The sequence below is a fragment of the Musa acuminata genome, chromosome BXJ3-1, assembly GCF_036884655.1.
Source record: "Musa acuminata AAA Group cultivar baxijiao chromosome BXJ3-1, Cavendish_Baxijiao_AAA, whole genome shotgun sequence".
Taxonomy (NCBI): Eukaryota; Viridiplantae; Streptophyta; class Magnoliopsida; order Zingiberales; family Musaceae; genus Musa; species Musa acuminata.
In genome coordinates, this window is record NC_088349.1 from 9,313,167 (window position 1) to 9,330,067 (window position 16,901).

At 42.0% G+C, this 16,901-nt stretch overlaps 3 protein-coding genes across 3 annotated transcripts; 1 reads left to right on the forward strand and 2 right to left on the reverse strand.

Moving 5' to 3' along the window:
- Positions 1-476: 476 nt before the first annotated feature.
- Positions 477-1,334, forward strand: LOC135628996 (vacuolar iron transporter homolog 2-like). Its single transcript, XM_065136066.1, has one exon. It carries the CDS (start codon positions 516-518, stop codon positions 1,218-1,220), a length of 705 nt encoding a protein of 234 aa, XP_064992138.1. The 5' UTR covers positions 477-515; the 3' UTR covers positions 1,221-1,334.
- Positions 1,335-5,303: 3,969 nt separating this feature from the next.
- LOC135629512 (actin-2-like) lies at positions 5,304-9,053 on the reverse strand. The gene is made up of 5 exons (XM_065136984.1): positions 8,925-9,053; positions 7,453-7,526; positions 6,965-7,358; positions 5,704-6,317; positions 5,304-5,625 (listed from the first exon to the last, which is right to left on the reverse strand). The coding sequence occupies exons 2-5, from the start codon at positions 7,510-7,512 to the stop codon at positions 5,560-5,562; spliced, it is 1,134 nt and encodes a 377-aa protein (XP_064993056.1). The 5' UTR covers positions 7,513-7,526; positions 8,925-9,053; the 3' UTR covers positions 5,304-5,559.
- A 1,494-nt stretch (positions 9,054-10,547) lies between these two features.
- LOC135587016 (monocopper oxidase-like protein SKU5) lies at positions 10,548-15,593 on the reverse strand. The gene is made up of 9 exons (XM_065135212.1): positions 15,194-15,593; positions 14,894-15,003; positions 14,483-14,753; positions 14,262-14,400; positions 13,103-13,469; positions 12,400-12,765; positions 12,221-12,299; positions 11,038-11,240; positions 10,548-10,910 (listed from the first exon to the last, which is right to left on the reverse strand). Exons 1-9 carry the CDS (start codon positions 15,362-15,364, stop codon positions 10,802-10,804), a joined length of 1,815 nt encoding a protein of 604 aa, XP_064991284.1. The 5' UTR covers positions 15,365-15,593; the 3' UTR covers positions 10,548-10,801.
- Between the last annotated feature and the right edge of the window lie 1,308 nt (positions 15,594-16,901).

A 16,901-nucleotide genomic window follows, 5' to 3' on the forward strand; every position in this document is an offset into this window, starting at 1 on the left:
TATTCCGATATTTCTCATCGTTACTAAGAATCCATGCATGTTTATGACTTCGATTAGAGATCAGAGAGAGGGAGTAACGTGCAAAGCACGCGTCGTATAATCTATGGTTAGCCGAAGGAGTTAACTGATAGCCAATAGAGAAGCTTTACCTGTTTATATGTGAAGGTTTCCTCTCGGTGGATTCTCTTCGCGCATGAAGCTCATTGGATGGCAGCAGCCGCAAGTCTCACCTCCCTCCGGTGGGCGAAAGCGCCACTTGATAAAGAACTCAGGTCGTTCGGTGGTGATGACTCCTCACCGTTTCTTTAACTCTCCTCGCTTTCGTCCCTTCCCACGCGGCGTTTGCGAGAATAACTCCCCCACATGTATACTCCACCCCACCCCCGACCCATCACGCAAGCAGTGTTCCTATTCTATATATGGACCCTCTTCTGCGTGTGCCTTCCACACTCCCCACACCTTCTTCTTCTTCTTCTTAGCTCTCTCTATATCTCTCCGGGAAGGAGAATTAAACGATGGCCTCTACGATCTCCTCCCAAGTCCATGCAACTTACTCTCCTTCTCTGAGTCACAACGAGGAGGGAGTGCATCACTCCATTCGTATAATCACTCCACCTGCGACGGAAACACAGCCGGAGTCCATCGACTACACCAGAAGAGGACAATGGCTCCGTGCCGCCGTCCTGGGAGCCAACGATGGCCTGGTCTCGGTCGCCTCCCTCATGATAGGCGTCGGCGCCGTGAACCAGGCGTCCAAGGCCATGCTCATGTCCGGTCTGGCCGGACTGGTAGCCGGCGCATGCAGCATGGCCATCGGCGAGTTCGTGTCGGTCTACGCCCAGTATGACATCGAGGTGGCTCAGATGAAGAGGGAGGAGGAAGTGAAAGGGGTGGAAGAGACGAGCGAGGAGAAGAGACGGAGGCTGCCGAGCCCGTTCCAGGCGGCAGCGGCTTCGGCCTTGGCTTTCGGGGCGGGAGCGCTTCTGCCTCTGCTGGCGGGCGGCTTCGTGAAGCCTTGGGGGATCAGGATCGCGGTGGTGTGTGCGGTGACGAGCTTGGGATTGGCGGGATTCGGAGCAGCCGGGGCGCTGTTAGGCGGAGCGAGCCTTCGGAAGTCTTCCATTAGGGTGCTGGTTGGAGGTTGGATGGCCATGGCCGCGTGCTATGGTGTACTGAGGCTCTTCGGACTTGCTTTTGGAACGGAGACTGCCTCTGTCTAAGTCCATATTTATAAGATACAGTAATACTATTTTATGTACTCGCAGATCGGCGTGTGTACATGTAATTTAGTTGTGTGCAGAAGATAAGAAGAAAATATTGTGGGAGATGGTTAATATGAAGGTGCTTTTTATGTTACTAATATAATTCCACAATTTTGTAGAATTAGCTGCTCATTATTATCTTTGCAAATCAAACACCCGAATGAAATAAAATTAAAAATTATAATAAAATTTTAATCTACCAAAGGTAAGCCCATAAACAAAGATGATTTTCTATATTCATATTTATGTTTTAACATTTTATGTAGTAGATTTTGATACGAAGAGTTTCATTGATTAATCATCATCTAATACTTATTTTTCGTGTGACATTTAAGTCGGAAGAAGAGATAAAGCAATATTACTAGTGGGCATGGATCCAAAGTAAATAGTTATAATCTATCTTCATCCTTATCGTTTATGTTGATAAAAAAAATATCTCTCACCCACTTACTCAACAAGTGGGTGAGGGATAAGTCACCTAGCTTGTCTTCCATTAACAAGTTTAAAGTTGTAGGTCATCATTAAGTTCATCTCCCGAGTAAGTCACAACGGCTTATCTTTCATGTTGCGGTTGTTGCTATAGACCATCTTCAACTATTTAACCTCTTCTAGCAACCTCACTAGCTTAGCTCTCCGAGCCTTTGCTTCGACGATAAGTGTCAAGTCTCTCCTCTCCCTTTTTAGCTCCTCTATCTCTTCGTGAAGATTATCGACCATAAAAGATTACTGATTAATAAGGGAGCCAACCACCCACATGCGAACAAGAAGGATCATGGCGTCATGATAATCCTGCAAGTCAAAGATAAGGAGTTAGCCATGATATAATAATAAAGTACTAAAGGGGCAATCCAACACCCTTAACTTACCAAGACCTCATTATGGTAGTTTGCATTAAGCAAAAACTCTAAGGGAGAGCGATAAAGCTACTTTGCTATCCTGAAGTGGGGACCCTTAATAGTATTGCTTTGTAGCTTCGACATTACTCCATATTTTTTATCCTTCTTATAAACCCTCCCATCTTGACTGTAATGACGTGTCTGGAATTAGATCATGTAAGTTGACTATCTAAAGGCAAAGACTTGCCCTTACACACATCAAATACTGGCATTTGTCCCTGTCCTCTTCTACTCAAGGAAGAACTTGAGTTTTAGAGATCCTCTTAAAATTCTAGTGCCTCGGGGGTAGGAGGCACATCGTTCAGTTCCTCTTCGGTAATATGCTTTACCTTGGGTTCCTTGACCCATCAAGGATAAGTCACCTTCTTCACACCTTTATTCTTCATTAGCTGGCTAATGGTGGAAGGATGGTCGAACTAGATCAGGGTTGATACTTTGGGTGATGGCTCATGAACAAGCGGTAGAGAAGCCAAAGAAGCTATCGTTATACTTGAAAAGGAACCAACTTTCCTTCTCTTTAAGATAGACTCTTCCGATGAAGGGGAGGTCAGAATTTCCTCTATCTCTTGGCTATTCGAGGATGGAGCACTAATCTCCTCGGTTATTCAATGGTTGTGGGATCGAGAGGGGCTTGTACGAAAAAAGAATAACATCCCAACCTATAGAGGCAAAAGAAATTCTTCGGGGTCGAGTTGTTGGAAAGTCGAGGTGCTAAAAAGCTAATATGCTTGAAGGTCGAGACTCCTAGGAACCAACCTGCCTTCAAAAAGAGAACCAATGGCCAACTTACCTTAGAGAGGAGGACCAAAGCTAAGAAAAAGAAGATCCTAAAATAGATCATGGATGCTCAAATGAAAGAATGAGCCTCACCTCCATGGCTAAGGAGGATTTATAGAGAGGGGGTCAATCTCTCACCTCCCATATTGAAGATAACTATCCTTTCAGGTCGAATCCGAAGAGATATTAATTAATAAAAGGATATCTTGGAATGTATAAGGACGCCCAATATGCAAAGACTATCTCGAAAAGCATAAAAAAAATCTATCATGAGTCAAAAAACTTAAGACTACACGAGAAGAAACCCATCATCATGGGAGGTATAAGGTAAAATGTGCTCGATATACGAGTTAGAAAAACCCAACCAATGTGAGAAGAAACTCGTTATGGCCAAAGCATAAGACAAAATGTGCCTGAGGTACGTGAGTTGGAAAAACCCAACTCATGTGAAAAAAAACTCACAATGACAAGAGGCATAAGGTAAAATATGTCTTTGACACATAAGTCAAGAAAACTCGACTCTCATGAGAAAAAGCTTGAGATGTGTGAGCAAAAAAATCTTGACTCTTATGAGAAGAAGATACCATATTGAGAGGCACAAAGAAAGAGGTGCCTAAGGTATGCTAGTCGAGAAAACCCAACCTACATGGGAATAAATTACCAATGATAGGAGGTATAAGGTAAAATGTGCTCATGATATATGAGCTGAAAAAACCCGACTCACATGAAAACAAATCCATCATGACGAGAGGCACAAAACAAAATGTATCTAAGGCACATGAGTAAGAAAAACTTGACTTTTATGAGAAGAAGCCTGTGGTATGTGAGCTAAGAAAACCCGACTCAAGTGAGAAGAAGCTCGCCATCATAGGAGACACAAAGGAAGAGGTGCCTGAGATATGCTGGTTGGAAAATCCCAACCCACCTGAAGAGATCACTCAAAAACACAAGTCAAATCAAGTCAGAAAAGCCTGACCCAACTAATGTGAGGCTTGTTTAAGACACATAGGTCAGGAAAACCCAACCTTCTTGAGGCTAACCTGAGGTGGAGAGATTGGACGTTGACTCGCTCTCCACCCGAGGTGGGTAGGTCGGGCACCAATCTCTCCCTTTGCTCGGGGTGTTGAGGTCGGGTGTTGACCCCCTCTTTGCCCGAGGTGGATAGACTAGTCATCAACCTTCTCTCTACCTGAGGTGAGTAAGTTAGGTGTTGACCTCCCCCTTTGCCTAAGGTGGAGAGGTCGAGCGTTGACCCCCTCTTTGTCCGAGATAGGTAGGTTGGGCACCAACCTCTCCTTTTGCTTGAGGTGGATGTATCGAGAATTAACTCCCTCTTTACTTTATAAGTGATGCCTCGAGAGCTCGACATTTTCATCTCGAAGACACCTTAGTTACACTTTGGACATTCTTGTGCACATAGGTCAGAACCACGTTAGGTGACCACTGACATCTTCCCCTAATAAACTCATTATCTCATATTTCATTTCCTAGGTGTAGAAAAATAAATGAAAATAATTATTGATGGTCGTCAACTTCTTTCATGTGCTTATTTTGAGGGCAAGTCACCCTCCCCTAAACTCGTGACCTGATCCTTCGCACCTTTATTACAAATGCAAACCGAATAATTTTATAACATGGAGGGAGAAATGGTATTTCCATGGAAACTAGATTATGCTAAAAAGCTTCAAAATATTTAATGCGTGTGACATAAAAAAATCACTCTCTCTAAGTAGTTGTTTTCCCGTAAAGATGATGTATAATAAAAATTACTCGATGATCCTGGATCACCCACGCCCAGAGAGGAGTACTTGATGTTTGCGTTCTCTAAAGAGCAATACATCAAACTCTTCAACCATTCAACAATCCAACACCTATGACCAAGTTAATAGCAGGAGACAAAAGCTACAATTGATGTTAGACGTAACCGATGACCGCCACATAACAACAATGGTAACGTTGCAATTCAGAATACTCCAACCATTCAAAGTCAACTATATGAACATTATTGTATCATTCAACACCTAATATGTTTAACAAAGTCAAGAGTACCCCAATTTTTTTCTTAATAACTTCATACATTCACATCGACATTTAAAAAAAAAAATCTCAGTTGCATTAATGTTTTATACAAATCATTTCCTAAACTGTCCAGTATATCAAAACGTAAAACATGACTAGCCTCTAAAGGTTGAATGGAGAAATCACATCCTGTAGGCGGATCAGGTTGACTATAGATTTGGATTTAAAAGATATATATTTATGAATGTATGTAATGATGAATATTGAATATTTTTATCAGATTTCGTGGAACCTCTAATCGTCAATTTAGCAAATATAAAGCATCATAAGAAATTCATCGACAACAAAATTGAATATAAAGTTATCTCCACATAGACCAACCCATTCATGATGCCAATTGAAACAACAATCCAAGTCTTCAAATCATCCCAACTGACATTACAAGGACGCGTATCTGATATATTATACTAAAAAGAGTCCAAATGCAACCATAAAACAGAAATTACCATCGAAATATTAAAAGGACTTCAACATAACAAAACCATCGACTGAGTTAAGTCTCACACTGAACCGTATGAAAGCATAGCATAAAATCAACGGAGCATCTAAAAACACTTCCTGTGCACAATGGCAGGGCCGGACTCCTCATACTCTGCTTTCGAAATCCACATCTGTAATGAAGACAAAGCATCTTATAAGACTTTTACTAGTCATTGAAAAAAGAACTACTAACTAAATTTAACCCTTACCTGCTGAAATGTGCTCAGCGAGGCCAAGATGGATCCACCAATCCAGACACTGTATTTTCTCTCAGGTGGAGCCACAACCTTTATCTTCATGCTGCTAGGGGCTAATGCAGTGATTTCCTTGCTCATGCGGTCAGCGATGCCAGGAAACATAGTCGACCCACCACTGAGCACAATGTTTCCATACAAATCCCTCCTGATATCGACATCACACTTCATGATGGAGTTGTATGTAGTCTCATGGATACCTGCTGACTCCATACCAATGAGTGATGGCTGGAAGAGAACCTCTGGGCATCTGAAGCGCTCTGCCCCGATTGTGATGACCTGCCCATCAGGTAGCTCATAGCTCTTCTCGACTGTTGAGCTAGTCCTAGCAGCCTCAAGCTCTTGCTCATAGTCAAGTGCCACGTAAGCAAGCTTCTCCTTGATGTCACGAACAATTTCCCGCTCAGCACTGGTTGTGAAGGAGTATCCTCTCTCTGTTAGAATCTTCATGAGGGAATCTGTCAGGTCTCTTCCAGCAAGGTCAAGACGTAGGATAGCATGTGGAAGTGCATATCCCTCGTAGATTGGCACTGTATGGCTGACCCCATCTCCAGAATCCAACACGATACCTAAGGTCAGAAAGCATCATGTTTGTTAGACCTCATGTGTATCTTCTTGCATTATCACATTCCAAAACAGTGATACAATTTCAAAATATATATTTTACATGCTTGATATGAACTTTCAATGATCCAACTATTATTCTAATTATCACTGACATTTGTCCCTTTTTGAAGGCATAATAGTTAAAGCAAATTTTAAGAAAGTTAAAAAGGAATCCACTATGGAGCCAAGTATTCATACTAAAGAAGAAGAATCACGGGATCCTGTACTAGAAGTAAACGGAAGAACAAGCTAGACAGCTAGCATACCTAAATGAGAACCTCTAAATGCTAGAAAGACTATCAAGTATCATGTTCCAATATCAAATAGAAGGATACCAACATAAAAAATAGAAAAATGAACAACTGTACACATCTTTATCCATATCTTAATGAATGATATTCCTATATCCTTTCTAGGGCTTCTTATTGTTGCAAGTCTGTAAATTCTTTCCATGCTGGTGGTTACTTGTACTTACGTACATGACGGAAGAAATGCACAAACATAATTCAAATAATTAAGTCCCACAAATCTGTATCTTGAATAAAAAGCAACAAAATTATATAAAGAAATGATTACATGGATCTCATAAAGAACTCAAGTGTAAAATTACCTGTGGTACGTCCGCTAGCATAAAGGGAGAGGACAGCCTGGATAGCAACGTACATGGCAGGGACATCAAAACTCTCGAACATAATTTGTGTCATCTTCTCCCTGTTCGCTTTGGGATTAAGAGGGGCCTCTGTGAGAAGAATTGGATGTTCTTCTGGTGCTACGCGAAGCTCATTGAAGAAGGTATGATGCCATATCTTCTCCATGTCATCCCAGTTACTAACAATTCCATGTTCAATGGGGTATTTTAGAGTCAATATACCCCTCTTGGATTGGGCCTCATCACCTACATATGCATCTTTTTGACCCATTCCGACCATCACACCAGTATGTCGAGGTCGACCAACAATACTTGGGAAAACAGCCCTAGGAGCATCATCTCCAGCAAAGCCAGCCTATCACAAAAAGATGAGAGAAGGTTTTATATTTATGCATTACAAATGATTTTTGATACAAATGATAGTATCACATTTAAAGATAAACACTGACCTTCACCATTCCTGTTCCATTATCACACACAAGAGGCTGAATGTCGTCAGTGTCAGCCATTGTTTAGATTAAACCTGTGAGAAATTGTTTGAACCACAGCCTTATTATTATTGATAACTAGATTGAGCTACCTGATCAAATGATTACGTTAAATGGAGGAACCATTGACAACCTTTTCAAATGCAGCAATAAAATAGAAAACAATACATGGCCTCATGATCTTGGATGAGGAATAAGACTTGTATGCAGTTGAATTGAATATTATAAAGGAAGGTTGAAGAACTCATACAATACAACCTTACATGGAAACTATTTTAAATTATACTAAACACAAAACAGTACTAACTCTTTACAAAGGAAAAAACTCTATGTTAAGGTGAATACTTATATCAAACACAAAACAGTACTAATTCTTTCCAAAGGGAAAAAAAGAAGCTCTAATGCTCTATGTTAAGGTGAATACTGAAATGAGTAAATGCAAGCTTATGGGAAAATAACTTATCTACCATGCCCAATAATCATGCAAGAAAAAGTGATGCAACAGAAGGAAACAAGAAACAAATGCACAGAGAATCCAAAGTATTCTTACAAATCTGCAGTGTTATTTCTTTCAAGGCTATGGACTTAAGCTCATGCAACAAATTTTGATTCCTTTGAGTTGATCTCATGGATCATCTCTTTCCATTGAATTCTATCAGGGAGACATCACTAGTTAATTCAAGGCAGCCTTAGGACAACAGAACAACATTTGTCGGAAAGTGTGACGAACTACTTCTTAGTGCCCAACTAAATAGAATAGATCCCGAATATCTCTCTACTTTACATGAGACTATGCACCAATTCGATCCAAAAACTTAAACTCGACAACTTTTGGATCAGACTCAATATGTGGCACCTGATTTTTTCAACATTTAGGATTTAGCAATGTGGGACTATTCTTTTAGTCTAGACAACAGTTACCGTCTTCGCTAGATCTCCTCACCGCTGAGAATTCGCTTTGACTCACTGATCGTCAAACAAGAGAGAACCGAGAAGAGAAAAACTCCTAACAGACTAGCAAAACGATAGCGAAAATAATGGATCAAATAAAACCGAACCAAGAACAAGCAAAATCTCCGAGAACCCAAAAGGACGGTCTAATCGACGGCAGAAAAGAAAAAGAAGATCGATCAAAGAAAACCGAACAAGGCGCGCAAGATCTCCGACATCCAAAGAGGCCGGGTCAAACCGAAGTACCAAAAGCAAGAAAGATCGATCAAAGAAAACCGACCCAAAAAAAAGGCCGAATCTCCCAAAACAAGAAGGGGAACAAACCGACGTAACGATCCCAAGAACCATGAAACCGAATCAAGGAAAGGCAAAATCTCCGACAACCCAAAAGGGCAGATCAGACCAACGGGAAGACAGCGAGATAAGTAGCTGGGTACGAAATCAACTCGGCGATCGAAGAGGAGTTTCCAAGAGGGTTTTACCTTTCGACACTGAGTAGGAATCGAATCGGCGAGCCCTAGCTACTCGTCGCAGTCGGAGGAGACCGAAGGATGGAGGTAGGAGGAAAGCAGGGGTGGGGTTTCTGCTACAATAAAGAAACAAAACTTGGTGTGAGATCGAGGGTAGGTGGCAATGTCATGTGGAACACTGTATCTCCCAATATACCAAACAGTAAAGACAAGGAAGGTTCCACATCCCACGCAGCGGTGAGGGCCGCGATAACTGGCGAAGAAGGCGTTTCCTTTCCTCTTTGCTGGCTCGGCCAAGACAGGTGTATCCGATCCATGAGGGGAGCCTAAAAAGACAAGACATATGAGCTGGGCGTTATAATGTCTCCACGAGCGGGTCGGCTCCTACTGGGTTTTTAGTTGCATACATCACAGCCGTCTACTCGATCGGGCCCCAAGAGAAAGCTACAGGAGCGGTTCGATCGTGCTGATAGACAGGAATGATTGCCTTGTAATGCAAGTCATAAACTGAAGCTGACGAAAGAAAAATCAGTAAATAAATAAATATTGGGTGGAAGGTTGGCTTTGGATGCGTTTTCGTCCACCCTGACCTTTCACTAATTCCACTCCAGCGGTTACTCCGAATCGGATCCTTCCATAGCTACATCTCCGCCGTCCGATGCTAAAGCTGCCAAGGCCAAAGGGTTGCAGTCGGCATCCACCGGGTGCGTCTGACGAAAACTTTGGTTTCCCGTCCCTCATCGGATGCCGCTTCGGTTACGGTCCGTCTGGAGCATCCCATCAGCAGTGCATCATTGAGTGCGGTAGAATTCCACCGAAGTCGATCACCTTTGGATTCTGGAAGCATGAACAGAGACCAAATTATCTCCATAACAGTACGTGCAAGGCTTGCTGAAGCCACACGAAAAACTACTGCAACTCGGAAAAGTGGCATGACTGAGCAAGACAACCTGAGGATCACAAGACTTGTTTCAACAGATTGGAGCATCCGTGCAACAATCAAAGGCTATACTACTTTACCACCAAATAGCTCGAGACCCGGAAGTCCAATAAGAAGACCATCCATGTTCCATTTGAGATAAGTTATTTTGTTTAAGCTATTGCGATCATACGGAAAATGGCGTCCAAAGATTGATTTGGAGTGTTCCAAATACTTACACCCGTCAACCTGAGGACAACTGGAATCCACGAGAGTCCATGCACTCAAAACGAATATATAGAATAAGCTTTTTGCTTGTGCCTGCAAGTCAGTGTCAACATCCAAAATGAATGATACATGAAACAACCGCTGAATCTAAAAGAATTGGTGCCCGATGGCAGCAATGCACCGTCACGGACTCGCGCAAATCATTTCTGCTAACAGAATCAGCCATCAGTTTTTGCATCACAAGGGTAGGCAGTGCGCTAAATGTCATGCTGTTGGAGATGCTGATGTATGCATATAGTATCATAAAAAAACAACAGGCTTAATTCGTCCAACTAAGCTGTGAATTCATAAAGTGAATCTTCATTGGTATCAGAAAGAGGAGAGCATAAAAAACTTGCTAGATGACCAAGTATACTATCTTGTTCAAGAGCAAGTTTTTACAATAACTGAAACAATTTGATCAAGCATTAAACAACCATGCGGATAAACCATGCCTCACCGGCAAGAACTTGAACAAGAACTGAAAGTTGCATTGACAAATGATCAGTAATTTTCGATGGCTAAATGAATGATCACAAAAGAAGCATGGAGATCATAAGAAGCACAATAATTTAACATCAAATTGACATGATTTGCAGACCTAAGAACCTCGACTCTCCTAAGTTACTTAAAACAAGTCACGCTGCTCAAAGGGGTTAAAAATGCCCCCTATCAAACACACTTACGGTCTAACCTCAACTAATTATGGGAAAATGGCAACTGAAGCCAAAATCATCATTGATGAAAGCAGCATGCCCCTTACATATGTGATGAAAAAAGATGAAGTTTGAGAGCCATGAGGAATCTGCTGCCTGCAAATGTGCAAATTAACACAGATATCAAACTCTGAGGAAGGACAAGAAATGAAGAATACAGCACTTTGAGAATATTATTTCAGGTTTAGAACAAAATAAGGTGTCATGAATAATCAAACCATACTTCTGCTTATCTTTGAGGAGACCGCAATAGAGGACACTATCTGGCATTGGCAACTCTGTCCTGTTTGAATTGTCTTCAGGATTGACGACTCTTACATACACCTCCTGGCCAAGGTACCATGTATCAAGATTCTCCACTCGTACATTCCAAAAACCTACACTATCCAGTGAGACTAGGACAGCAGTCCATGCCCCTGGGAAAACCTAAAAATGAAAAAGGGTACATTAATGTCTCAAAGGAAAACATCATCAGCAGTGAATTAGTATGACGTGACTTAGTAATTGAGAAGAGGATTCCAAATTTTGAGATACACGAGCCACTGCTAAGAACAGATTTTCATGGATAAAATGACTTGAGAACTTTCGTCCAGCTGAAAGGTGTGCCACAAGCATTGTGACAGGATCAGATGAGGACGCTCGAGAAGAATATTTCTTTTTGAATGGCATTGAGATGGTTATATACCTTATTCAAAGGTTATGTTGGAAGACATCAATAAAAAGGAAAACATTGGTGCACAAAATCTGAACTCTCTCCTAAGGCAGAGGGTCACCACAAGTTATCGGCTACAGAGATCTGAACTGAAGTATATTCTTTTATAGCATTGGCCAAAAAGACATATCAGCACATTAAAAATAATCAAAAACGGAAGAGAACTTATCAATCATAATAAACTATCTATCAGCATGAAGTAATAAGTAATTAGAAGATGAAGCAATGCACAAATATTAGTAGTTTTCTACAATAAAGTCGATGGCACCCCATAAATAGAAGCTTGAACAATAAAAGGAAAATTCAGATCATATGATCATTTGATCACATTTATAAAATTGTATGGAAGAGATAATTCAGAATGTTATGCACTCAAGTTTAGGCCTGAACTTGGGCTTGCTTCAGTACACAGATCATCATACTATAATAAGGAATTAACATTAATGTCACAGAGATAGGCACAACAAAAACATAAAACTCAAGCATCTTTGGAAAAACCAATCACATTAGACATGAAATATCTCTTGCCATGTCAATGCAAGAAAACTTAAGAACACAAGTGAAGGAATTGAATACATGCACCACTTCATTAGTTACGAGGACAGACATTTAACACTGACCAACTTTAATGTCATCAATATGAACTATGGGCATATCAGTGCATAGGTGAATGTGAAAGTTGAATGGCAGATACCTGTGTTGTGCAGCGAGAAACACCATCCCACTTGTTGTATGTACCCCTACTGTTCTCTGTCCACTCACCATAATCCATCCTGTGATTAACCAAAAAAACAAATTTTATATGTAGAAAAGATAAACGGAATTACTACAGTTTCCTACATCTACTATGAAACACTAAAATGTGGTCCATACCCCACTACAAAGAATGCATATCCATCCATGTGGTATGTCTGAACCATAGTATCATTGTTTTGGAATATAATTTCCATGAAACCCTTGTACGTGCCATTGATCACAGACGTTCCAAGTTGAGGTGGTCTATTGAGTGGTCTAATGGGGAAATCAAGTGTATAAACTCCCTGCTTGTTGTACTCATCAGCAAGCCTTAGAGGAGTAACAGGAGGAGAATATGATATACCATTTAGTGTAGCCCTGCGTTTTCCATTGATGATCACAGGAGGCATATTTCTCAAAACATACACCTGGGTCACATCAATCGAACCATATCTAAATGATCCTTGAGGATTAGGACGTGCAGCACCAGCACTTACATTCATCCTGAAAGGATTTTTGCAGTTAACAAGCTACAATAAGAAAGTCGATGATAGTAACAACCAAAAAGTAGTTTCATAACTTCAGGAAAATATAAAGCATCAGTAGGTTCATTTTGAAACCAATTAAACAAACAACTAGCAAGAAATTCTCAAGAGTCAAGAGAATAAATGATATACTTTAGAAATTCTAATATAAAAAAATCCAAGAAAATATCATACAAGGAACATATGGGCTCTAATTGCACATCCAGAAACAAAATTAGTTCACAAAAGCAGATTAAGAAAAGAATCATAAGGCAAGAATACTGAAAGCTGGTGTTTCATAGAAATGAAATACAGACCTGATAGATCTGGCTTGGTTCATCGAAAAGGTCTTATCATAGAAATCGTTAGGGGAATCAGGAAGAGGACCAGATGCCATGCCTTTGGAATTTGAGTAGTGCAAAATGGCAACACCAGTAACTCTACTCCATAGTGACTCATTTAGGAACCTAGCACTTGCTACAATGTAGTAGTCACTGCTTGCATTCTGATCCATGGTAACCAAGAAGGAGTATGACTGACCAACATGGATATCGAGGTTGGTATAATTCTGTTGCACAGTGTATGATGCTTCTGTCTCCACAAGAAGAAGGTTGTGATTTTGAATTCTGAAGTTCAAGCTAGTTGAGATGCCAACATTGTGAACACGGAAGCGATATGTTTTGCCTGTTTCAAGGAAACAAATCTCTAGATGTCAGAACAAGTTAATGCAAAAAAAATAAGAATCTACTGATGAGAAGATAAAAAATAAAATCAATTATGGGCCAATAAACTTGAAAATTGAGCTCACTTTTCAGATAGCAAGAGAACTAGTTTCTAGCATTGTATTGAAAATGATGCTACCAGTAGCTCTGGGATGGAAGCTCCCTATCTAGCCTTGTATGAAAAAGAAATATTTCACCTAGATAACTTTTCTCCATTTAGATAACCAGCATTACTTTTCATCTATAATAAGCAGTTTATGGTAGCTCAAGTTGGATATTGTGTCCATAAAACATTGTCTGATTTTGAACAATCTAATTTCTCTCCGCTACAATTTAAACAAAATACTTAGTCACCATCACAAAGATATAGCTTTTTAATGTGCACTGATAAATTAAAAAAAGATCTAAGAACTTTTTTTTCTTGGAAGATAGAAGCTTTTAGCCCACAAGGATTCTCCAACATGATCTGGGGGTCAGGGCATCTACTCATAATGTCAGCATGGAAGCTAATCTGGTTCAAATTGACCCCTTAAAAGATTAAAGCCAACACCTCGACATGATATTATTCTCTTTAGATTAGCTTTGTATATTTCTAATTTGCCTCCTATTACAACAGACCTAACTTGTGAGCGGCTAATGCATAGGAGTGGAACAATATCCTTCAGGGAAATCACAAGTGAGGGAGGACCTGACTTGAATTTATTTACCCAATGTTTAAAACTTGTGAATTGGGCATAATAGCACAACTAATTACCCGGTTCTATGTTGATGGTTTCATAATCAATCCCATCAGGAACAAGCGTAGTATTATAACGATACGGCCCCTTCCCATTCATCAGAACTCCATCAGGCATTCCGAGGTCCTTCCCATCATCGAGCGCCTTCCTCAGGTCCTGCAAACAGGATCCCACCAAGGTCATACGGATGGCATGCTTACCCACAAACAGACAGAAGGGAGTTGAGAAATCCACCAACCGTGTGGTTCTTGATGTACCAATCCCCGATAAAGAGGGTGATGTCCCCATCTGGCTTCCCAAATGGCACGGCGATGACTTCACGGTTGTTGACAGTGATCCCACCATAGCCACCAGCAGCTCGCTGGAGGCCGAGGGAGGGGAAGTAGAAGAAGCTGCCGATCTGGTCCTTCACCTGGAACTGGAAGGTCCAGTTCCAGCCCGGGGGGATAGGGCAGTTGGTGCCCATCACCCCATCCTGCCAGCAGTTCTTCCGGTGCTGGATTCCGTCCCTGGAAACACCGACTGAACATCAAGAAACCAAACACCATACCTTCCAAAGAATGCCAAACTCCGAAACCTCGAACACAAACCCTCAATCCAGCAAAGGATACAGGGGAAGAAGTTCAAGAACGAGAAGCAGGAAAGATACCAGGTCAGGAGGACAGGCTCATCCAAGCTGTTGAGTACGTTAACGACCACATTCCAGTTGGTGGTAACGTTCATAATGGGGCCGGGAAACTGCTTCGCGATCGCGATCACCTGCCATAAATCAAATCGATGGTAACTTATAAGCCCTACGAATCACCTGTGAATCTTCTCCTAGAACCGACCAAGAAAACTACGAAAGGACGCCGATTCGATCCCACATGCCAAAGAAAGAAATGAACAAGCATCACCCATTTCCTTCTTCGGATCGACTAGCTTTGTAGATGAAAACGAGGGAAGTCACCTTCTGGGGGACGCCGAGAGGGGAAGCGGTGATGTAGGAGACATCCCAATCGAAGTAAGCGAAGGGATCGCCGGCGGAGCTCGGGAGCATCAGCGCCGTGGCCCACACCAGCGCCACCGCCACCACCCACCCCGCCGCCGCCGCCGCGCTCGACCGCCACCGCCCTACCATCCCTTCTCTCCCTCTCCTCTTGTTTTGAGTTAATTTTCTTTACTCCTCTTCCTATTACCAACACCGCCTCAACAGTCTACCGCCCTTTACAGACCAATCTGCTTGCGATCGGACAAGAGAGATCAGAAACAGCACCAGTATCTCTCTCTCTCTCTCTCTCTCTCTCTCTCTCTCTTTCGCATTCGGTGGTTCTTTCCGACACGCTGATATGGCATTTGGCAAGTTGTACTGAAACCACAGCATGAACAGACCACTGGCATTCTAACTTGAGAGAGAGAGAAAAAGAGCGTTCGTTGGAACGGCAAGACGCGGGTTAAATGCCACGTTAGACTTGGAACCCGAAACGGTTGTGGACGCCCTGTTTGGTGAGAGGAGCTTCGCACCTGCTTTGGCTGGGATTCAAAAGACGAGAAGAGCGCGGGACCTGAGTGGAACATCTCCGTTGCGACGGCTGAATCGACGGCTGATATTGCTGGGAGAAAGGGGGAGGCAGAGTGCATCGCGGCCTTCCACGATGTAAAAGCAATCAACAGTAAGCTACTTGGCTTATCGTTTTGGTCTTCTTTCCTAGCTCGTGCACCTGTCTACGACTACTGCAGAAGCTGAAAGCTACCTTGCCACTGATTCACGGTCACGTCAAAGTTTGAGCGGTCCCCACCATCTCGGTGTTCAAATATTCACGCGCTCAAGCTTGGCGCACTTCGTGGCGGGAATGTAGGAAGGATGGACGGGTGCATGGGTCCATCCATACCACTACTGCATCGCCGTCGTCTTCCAAATGCTCGTGGCTGGTGAGAACAGGCGGGATGTGTGAGACTAGAATGATGTGTGAAAACCATAAAATATTCTGATGTTGTAATGGTAGCGAAAATATGGTGCAAAATCATGAAAAGTATTTTTGACTATAAACCCTTTTTCTTATAAAGATGTAAGCCGCAAAAGTATTTTTTTTTACTATAAACTACTTAAAACAAGGTAAAAATATCATAACCTCTTCTTCTTTAAAATTATATATCTTAGGAGAGTCTGGTTCAATACTTTTCATTAATAGATTTTGTTAAAACAATTGATAGTATTTTAAAAGTATTGTTGCTGATGAGTCAGCACGGTTAGGTTCACGGGTCGATATCGGGAGTTTCTATCGGCTGAGCTGGATGCTGAGGTCGACCGGGCCCTCCCGACGAGGTGTTGATCAACGTTCTTTGATGTGCCGATCCAGGCATCGTGTATGTCGAGCTACGTCTCTCCTTCTTCGAGGTGGTTGACAGCTCGTCTTCGTGAGGTGGCAACGCCCTCATAAAGGGGTGCTGGTTGGCATTGGTCAGAATCCAGGCCGGTTGGTTGCTCTCCTTCATGCACTGGACAGCAATTCTCGGGTGGTTGGCAGCTCGTCTACGTGAGGTGGTCGTGTTTTCCTACAAGAATGGCCCTCGTTGGGATCAAAAAGCTCCTCCGACGAGCAAGTCAGTCGAGTGATCCCTTCATTTTTTTCTCCCCTCTGGCCAGATGCTGGTTACGGGTCTTTATATTACTGTAC

Bases quoted from the DNA above. Each gene is read 5' to 3' on its own strand.
- LOC135628996 (XM_065136066.1), top strand. From the start codon at position 516: ATGGCCTCTACGATCTCCTCCCAAGTCCATGCAACTTACTCTCCTTCT.
- LOC135629512 (XM_065136984.1), bottom strand. From the start codon at position 7,512: ATGGCTGACACTGACGACATTCAGCCTCTTGTGTGTGATAATGGAACA. The intron at 6,318-6,964 runs GTAATTTTACAC...TTCTGACCTTAG, and splicing joins TGCTAGCGGACGTACCACAG to GTATCGTGTTGGATTCTGGA. The intron at 5,626-5,703 runs GTAAGGGTTAAA...TCTTCATTACAG, and splicing joins CGCTGAGCACATTTCAGCAG to ATGTGGATTTCGAAAGCAGA.
- LOC135587016 (XM_065135212.1), bottom strand. From the start codon at position 15,364: ATGGTAGGGCGGTGGCGGTCGAGCGCGGCGGCGGCGGCGGGGTGGGTG. The intron at 14,401-14,482 runs GTTGGTGGATTT...TCCTGTTTGCAG, and splicing joins GGTACATCAAGAACCACACG to GACCTGAGGAAGGCGCTCGA. The intron at 10,911-11,037 runs GTATGGTTTGAT...GCACATTTGCAG, and splicing joins CTCCTCAAAGATAAGCAGAA to GCAGCAGATTCCTCATGGCT.